Source organism: Gadus morhua, chromosome 5, assembly GCF_902167405.1.
Source record: "Gadus morhua chromosome 5, gadMor3.0, whole genome shotgun sequence".
In the NCBI taxonomy this organism is placed as follows: Eukaryota; Metazoa; Chordata; class Actinopteri; order Gadiformes; family Gadidae; genus Gadus; species Gadus morhua.
In genome coordinates this window covers 3,209,918-3,217,479 of record NC_044052.1, presented here as the reverse complement: position 1 = coordinate 3,217,479, position 7,562 = coordinate 3,209,918, and the positions used below count along the sequence as shown (strand labels likewise).

The following is a 7,562-nucleotide window of genomic DNA, read 5'->3' as shown; positions in this document are numbered from 1 at the left end:
CAGAGAGGGAAGATGCAGAGAGGCCTGTTGAGGTTTACACCTTTTTTTTTTTATAACTTTGGTTTCAGTTAATTGTTCCACAATACAACTTCCAACTTCTTTCTCTCGAACAGAGCAATGCCGGAAGTTACAATGAGGAAGAAGGTCCATCTACCTCCACAGCACAGCTTACCTCAGTAAGATGTTGTTCAGCATTGACCCACAACTTACAATGACTCTAAATAGACATGGCACTGAAATTCAACGTCATTTATGTTCCTATAGCTCCCTGTGAAACAACTTTACAAGGTATATTTAGAATCCCAAATAAACAAATCCCACCTAGAAATGGAGCACATAAGGCTGCAGATCACCAAAAGAAAAAAGGAAATACAACTGCTGGACCATCAGTTAAAGGTGGGTGACGTGCCCACAGGTGGATGTTTTTTAATTGTTTCAAAAACAAAGGATTAACCACTGTACACCATTTGCTCTTCTAGGAAATAAAGAAGACCCCATAAAATGAGGCATATTGTCGTTCTGACACTGGGGAGGTGATTTAGAAATGATTGAAGCATATCATGTCTCTAACAGCTCTTCCATCTCGTGCATCAGCAGGGGGGTCAGGATTATTATCTGGATCATTGGGGGAAAGAGTAGGACATTGTTCTCCTCTAATAGTGGCGATGTTGTGGAGAACCACACATGCCACTATAATGTCACAAGCCCTTTCCGGGGTGACCCTGAGGCTACGAAGGCACTGGAACCGGGCCTTGAGTATGCCGATGGTCATCTCCACTCTGGCTCGTGTCCTGCAGTGAGCCAAGTTGTAGTGTCGCTGTGGGCCAGGGTCAGGGTCAGGGTAAGGGGTCAGCAGATAGCGCTGGCAGGGGTACCCTCTGTCTCTGAGTAGATAACTATCAAACTCTCCTATGATAATACAAGATAGACTTTATTGTTTCAGTTGCAATAGGAGGAAACAAAATATTGATCATAGGATATAATATACTGGATATATAAACTATATATATATATAAACTCACCACGGGCAAATCTGACACTCAGTGTAGACAGGTGTAGACTCACGAAACATTCGTGAGTCATGCACAGACCCACAGACCCCTGTTACCTGCAATTCTGTGGAACTCTTCTTTGAGAAGTCTGCTGGGTCTGTGACTTGGGAACACTAAGTCTGCTGGGTCTGTGACTTAGGAACACTACAAACGTGTATAGTAGCCGTTTCAGTGCAAGTGTCACATTTCGAACAGCCCGACAGACCTTTGCCTTGGACACATGCTCTGCATCGCCGACGTTATACAAAAAACTGCTGTTGGCAAAAAAACGCAGTGCAATACAAAGAATTAGCTAGAACTATGTGAGGGCTGAGAATATTGTTTGGATAAATTATAGATGATGCAGAGAAACGTGATTCAGTAAGGATGATAACACAACTTTCAAAAAATCTACTAGTCAGAGTCGCCTATTATTTGTTTTGAATGACTTTTCCTCTCCGTTATACCTTACACTGATCAGTACTCATCTCGAGCTTGGCAGAGGAAACTCACAAAATACAGTGAAGCACTGATCAATCGCACGGGGAAATGGCTCGTCCTGGACTGAAACTATGCCCTTCCAAATAAAGGGTCACTTTGTACGCGGCATGTAGAAATGTATGTATATGCCCGCATATTTTATAAAGAGGTTTTCCAGACTGTAAGCAGACCGTAAAGACACATAAAGACGGGTAGTGCCGTGACATAATGATGTGAGCATGTTGCTGCAGCTAGCCTAGCTGCTATCAGTGTAAACCAAACCATTAAAAAAGGAGTGAAGTCAAAATCATTATTTAATAAACACAATCATTTACATCCAAAGATCAGCATAAGGCAAAGAGTGAGTCAATTCAGAATATATCATCACGTCCCGCTCAGGACGTCCAGTCCGGCTTCAGCCCGATGTGGAGTCGAGCCAGACATGATAAAACATTTCACCCTGGAAAGCTAGGATCCTGGGCATCAACGCTCGGAGTTAATGTCTGGACCAGTCAACACAGCTTGGGTAAGAGGAACTGCATTTGGCCTTTCAAGCCAATCATAAATACTTCCAAGCAATGTCACGGTATTGACAAGCGTTTTCTATGTTTAGTAAGTTGGCCTTCTCTGATGAATTTGGCATCAGGTCTCATTGGTGGGAGGAGCCTGCAGAACCCTCCCATCCCGTTAAGATCAGAGTCCTCTGTTGTGTTGGGTATAGGTGATTGGCTGATTGATTGATTGATTGATTGATGGGCTCATTCGTCTGGTTCACTCGTGCTGGTCTGCCAAGTCATTCTGCTCAAAATACCTGCAAGAAAGCAACCATTACAAGACCAAAAATTGTATTGTGTGCAAACAGAGTATCGTTTAGAGACCACACTGAATTGGGGATTCACACCCGGTTTCTATCTGCAGATTAGTCTGGTGTCGAGATAATACAATTTTGTAACAATAATAGGCTGTGCACATACGTGGAAATTAATTGCTGCCAGTCATGGCCAGACTGATATTAAATTAGAAACACAAATCAGTGATGACTCATTGTTTTCATCCTGATCCAAAATACCCGTTTACACAGAGAGTGTAGGAGCCTTGCTCTGTACTTGTGACACGTGCAATGACAATAAAGTCTCTTCTACTACTTTCTTCTGTCACAGTAATAATATCTACACTGGGTTCAGTACCTGGCCACGAGGCAGATGAGGAGGTTGAGGGCAGGCAGCCTTGTGTCTTCCTGACTCGGCTGCAGAAGCAGAGATACCAAAGTGAGAAATCAAAACACTCACAAAACATCCTCATGTTCAGCCGGGACAAATGAGCCCATCTGGAAATAAACTATTATACATATACAATTAAAATAAACAAAGTTAATAATATATATTAAAATGACTTAATTTAAAGAGATACTTCACCGGTGGGAATATGAAGGTTTTATGAATTAAATAATTCAATGTATTATGAATGTGAAGAAAAAATTGAAATCGGTTCATCCTAGCCTGAAAAAAGGCAGAAAGAGTGTTTTCATGGTCTCTCTGGCTCAAAGTAAGAAAACCTCCAACTACCACAGTGCATTGCGCTCGATGCCCCGCCCACCTGTCGGTCTCCCGTCCCCCTCATTCCCGCCCCCTCTCATTCCTTATTGGTGGAAAATTTGCCACCAAAAGTGTGTTGTAGTCCTCTGCCCTTCTAGCAGGACAAGAGGTTTCTCCCGAAATGACCGTCATTTCGGGAGAAAATTAGATGAGAAAAAATGGGCCAAGGGGAGACTGGTTTAGACTGATATTTATTTATATATTTATTTATATTAACTTCGCGATTTTATAATGATAGAATGCCGGTTCTAAATGGGTGAAGTATCCCTTTAATGATCTAATTGTAATTGTTTATAGACTTTAAAAGGATAGGGAGCATGACAGTATGGTTAAATCAAAAGTACAGTGAACACCGCATTTAACAGATGCTATGCTGTTTCGTATCACTTAAACCCAAATATGCTTCCATTATATTACAAAGGGCAGCACTAGGGAAATCAGTGGGAGAGATGTAAGCATACAGATAAACACACAGCTTACCAATGTGGTGCGGAGCTGGCCACATCTCCTGGCCAGCTGTCTTATTATTGAGTGGGCTTCAGGGATCAGAGGCTTCTCCAAGCAGGCCAGCAGTGCATACAACCAGCGACCCTACACACACGCACACGCACAAACAACATTACCTCTCTTCTGACATGTGGTAAAACATCAGGGAAGCACTGCACTATCCTACGGAAATTCACTGAAATGGGATGACAACGGGCTGCTCACCAACTGAGGAACAAGTTCAGCCTCTTCAAACCAGCCGACAAGAATCTCCAGCAAAGCCAGGACTGTAGTCTGAAAAAAAAAAAGAAAAAAAAGTTTCACTTAAGTTGCTGATCCATTAAATGCCTCAAATTGAGCAGCGAGTACACTACCTGGTTGAGCCTGCTGACAATACTGAGGAAAGGTGGGAAACCCATCTGAAAAGAAATATGAACTTCATCAAAACCACGGTAGGCAAGAGAGAGATGCCATTCTGGAACTCACAGAAAACACAGTATAAAAATGGACTTGGACAGCAATACATGTTTCATCCCATGTTAATAATTAACGCTCTCTCTTCTTCACACACACACACACACACACACACACACACACACACACACACACACACACACACACACACACACACACACACACACACACACACACACACACACACACACACACACACACACACACACACCTAGTAAATAAACTCAACACATCAACACACAACCTTGCTGTAGTCCAATGCACTGCTGGGCTCCAGGTGTGTTCCGCTCGCTGCGGTGGCCTTGTAGACTGTCTCACCTAAACAAAACGTCTTCCAACCCTCCTCATCTGAAAGTTTGGGCTGTGAAATTCACAATCACAGGTCAAGTCCATCCTGAATAACTATGGCGCTCAATATCTTGATTCTGTTCTTGAACCTCAATCTGCTTTGACCAAGGGCTCAACACACTCACACCGTCTCCAGCTGTTTAGACATAGGTGAAGCTTATCAGAGATTCCCGTTTGACAATAGGCATGCATACAATAATAACGACATATACAGTCCCCTCCAAAAGTATTGCAACAGCAATGCCAATTTCTTTGTTTTTGTTTTTCACTAAAGACATTTAGGTTTAAAATCAAAAGATGAGTATGAGCAAGAGTCCATAATTTCAGCTTTTATTTGCGGTTATTTACATTTAGATGTATTAAAAAACTTAGGATATATCACTGTTTGTATTAGACCACAGCATTTTTAGGTGAGCAAAAGTAAAGGAACAATTTTTTTTAAGGTAAATAACATTAATATTTGGTGGCATAAACCTTGCTTGCAATAACTGCCTCAAGCCTGCGACCCATGGATGGACATCACCAAACGGTTGCATTCTTCTTGTTGGCCGTGTGCTCCCGATTGGGTTGGATGCATTTCTACGTAAATTGGCAGACAAAATGTTTCTGTATACTTAGGAATTCATTCTGCTGCTACCATTATCAGTTACATCGTCAAGAAATATTAATGAGCCCGTTCAAGCCCAAGCCATGACATTACCTCCTCCATGCTTCACAGATGAGCTTGTATGCTTCGGCTCAAGAGCAGTTCCTTTCTTTCTCCACACTTTGGCCTTCCCATAATTTTGGTAGAGATTAATCTTGGTCTCATCAGTCAATAAGATTGTGTTACAGAAGTTTTTCGGCTCATCTCTGTACTTCTTTGCAAATTCCAATCTGGCCTTCCGATTCTTACTGCGGATGACTGGTTTGCATTTTTTGGTATGGCGTCTATATTTATTATCTCAGAGTCTTCTTCTAACAGTTGATTGTGATACCTCCACCCCTGCACTCTTGAGGTCGTTTGTGATGTCACTTAACTGATGTTTTGAAGTTTTCTTCACGGCCCTCACAATTTTTCTGTCACCAACTACTGTTATTTTCCTTGGCCGACCTGTTCAATGTCTGTTGCTCAGTACACCAGTAGTTTCTTTCTTTTTCAGGACATTCCAAATAGTTGTGGTTGCAATGGCTAATGCTTGTCCAATGGCTCTGATAGATTTTCCTTCTTTTCTCAGATTCAAAATGGCTTCCTTTTCTCCCGTAGACAGCTCTCTGGTCTTCAAGTTGGTTTACCTTCTTTAACAAGAAATGGACTCTTTAGAGGTTTAAAAAAGGCTAAACACCTAGACCAGTCATGCAGAGCTATTTAATGTTTGATGAATCAACCTCAAATGCAACACCTGAGCAACAAGAAACACCTGTCAGTCAGATGTTCCCCTACTTTTGCTCACCTAAAAATGCTGTGGTCTAATACAAACGGTGATATATCCCAAGTTGTTTAATACATCTAAATGTAAATACCAGAAAAAAAGGTGATATTCTGAACTCATGTCTCAAACTCATCTTTTGATCTTAAACCCAAATGTCTTTAGTGAACATAAAAAACGAAGAACTTGGCCTTCCAAGTCTGTTGGAAAAAAGAAAAGCAGGGATGTGGGATTTGATGTGCGACCAAATATGAGAATATTGAATGGGATGGTGAACCAAAGAACAAGGCAGGACAACAGTAATGTTGACAGCATATTAGATGACCAGGTCTCACTCACCATAACCACGTTTTCATCCAGTGTCTGGGTGCTCCAATGTCTCCTATGCTTGGCAATACTCTGAATGTAAAAGAAAGCAACATTTGCAAACATACCACTGAACGGATTACACTGTTATATAGTAATTGGGAGATTAATGTTTAAGACTGGCAAAAGACATCTACACTCTACGCATTCACTTCAACTTCACATGATTTTCCTTTAACATAATTACTCACATTGGAGGACTTCTCACTCTTTTAAAAGTAAAGGATATTAAGTTTATGTTTAGACTTTGGGAATAAATTGTGTTGGGTGTAGTACCTGTCTGACGTCTGAGAAGTTAGCGACTTGCTGCCGCTGCCATCCGAGGCTGGGGGACAAGCCCTCAGGAGCGGCCTGGCAGCCGGAGACCTAAGGTCAATTTAAATGGACTGCATTTATATCATGCCATTCTAACCAGCGGCGGCCACTCAAAGCACTATACGATATTGCCTAACATTCACACATTCACGCACACATTCACCTTCATGCAACCCTCCGGTTATTAGCCAACCCGCTCTACCTCCTGAGCCACATGCCGCACCAGCAACACATTAACAGGTTGGTTTGTGTACATGCATGCATGTCGGCATTAACCTCCTCAAACAGGGACGCAGACTTCTTCTTATGTTAACCAATAACTCACGGATGCGTTGACGGTCTGTGCTTTCCTCAGTTTCATGGGATCAATCTGGGCCACCACAACCTCTGGACACAAGGACGCCTCCAACCTGAAAGGAAAATATTGTTAAAAGAATAAGGTCCAGTACAAGTCTTGATGGTTTATAATTCACTATCCATGTGCATATACTTTCTGCAAAGGCAACGTGGAAGATAAATAGTTAATGGAAAAAAGTGATATTTACTGGACTTGTCTTAGATATTCCTGCGGGTTTCGAGGGGCACCCTCGTTGAGTCTCAAAGCTTCCGTTTTGTTCGCAGTCTCGATGGGCAGCAGCCTGGGCATGAGGTCCTCCACGTCTGACCTCATCGTGGGTTATTATATAATATGCTAATGGTGAACAGTGTCAGGTTATATTAAAACCACAACAGTGGATATAAGGTCATGAAAAGCTTTGTGATCATCGAACTCAATGAATCACAGCTTTCGTTCCGAATCTAAAAACGTAAACACCGCCATCTTGTATCTCAGCGCGGTGTGATGACGTTGCAAAGCGCGGAATCGTTTCTATGGTAACGAATGCTTATTGAAAATACTGTGTAGGTACAGTGTGGCTTGGATTTATCTGTTAATATTAATAAGAGATACCGGAATCGTTATGTTATATTTTATATTGAGTATTTACTAGTGTAATATCTGATATATAATTGTATTTAACGTTTTATATTTTGACTTCTGCATTGTACACCTCCTTTTG

General features: G+C 41.7%; 1 protein-coding gene across 1 annotated transcript; it reads right to left on the bottom strand.

The window, feature by feature from the left end:
* Positions 1-1,809: 1,809 nt before the first annotated feature.
* gemin2 (gem (nuclear organelle) associated protein 2) lies at positions 1,810-7,359 on the bottom strand. Its single transcript, XM_030355923.1, has 10 exons — positions 7,050-7,359; positions 6,830-6,914; positions 6,466-6,555; positions 6,163-6,222; positions 4,311-4,427; positions 3,967-4,011; positions 3,818-3,886; positions 3,587-3,697; positions 2,699-2,757; positions 1,810-2,322 (listed from the first exon to the last, which is right to left on the bottom strand). The coding sequence occupies exons 1-10, from the start codon at positions 7,172-7,174 to the stop codon at positions 2,283-2,285; spliced, it is 801 nt and encodes a 266-aa protein (XP_030211783.1). The 5' UTR covers positions 7,175-7,359; the 3' UTR covers positions 1,810-2,282.
* Positions 7,360-7,562: the final 203 nt, after the last annotated feature.

Excerpts from the sequence above, each read along its gene's own strand:
- gemin2 (XM_030355923.1), bottom strand. The coding sequence starts at position 7,174 with ATGAGGTCAGACGTGGAGGACCTCATGCCCAGGCTGCTGCCCATCGAG. Across the intron at positions 6,223-6,465 it reads ACTTCTCAGACGTCAGACAG|AGTATTGCCAAGCATAGGAG; the intron begins GTACTACACCCA and ends TTTTACATTCAG. Across the intron at positions 2,758-3,586 it reads GCCAGCTCCGCACCACATTG|CCGAGTCAGGAAGACACAAG; the intron begins GTAAGCTGTGTG and ends CTGCTTCTGCAG.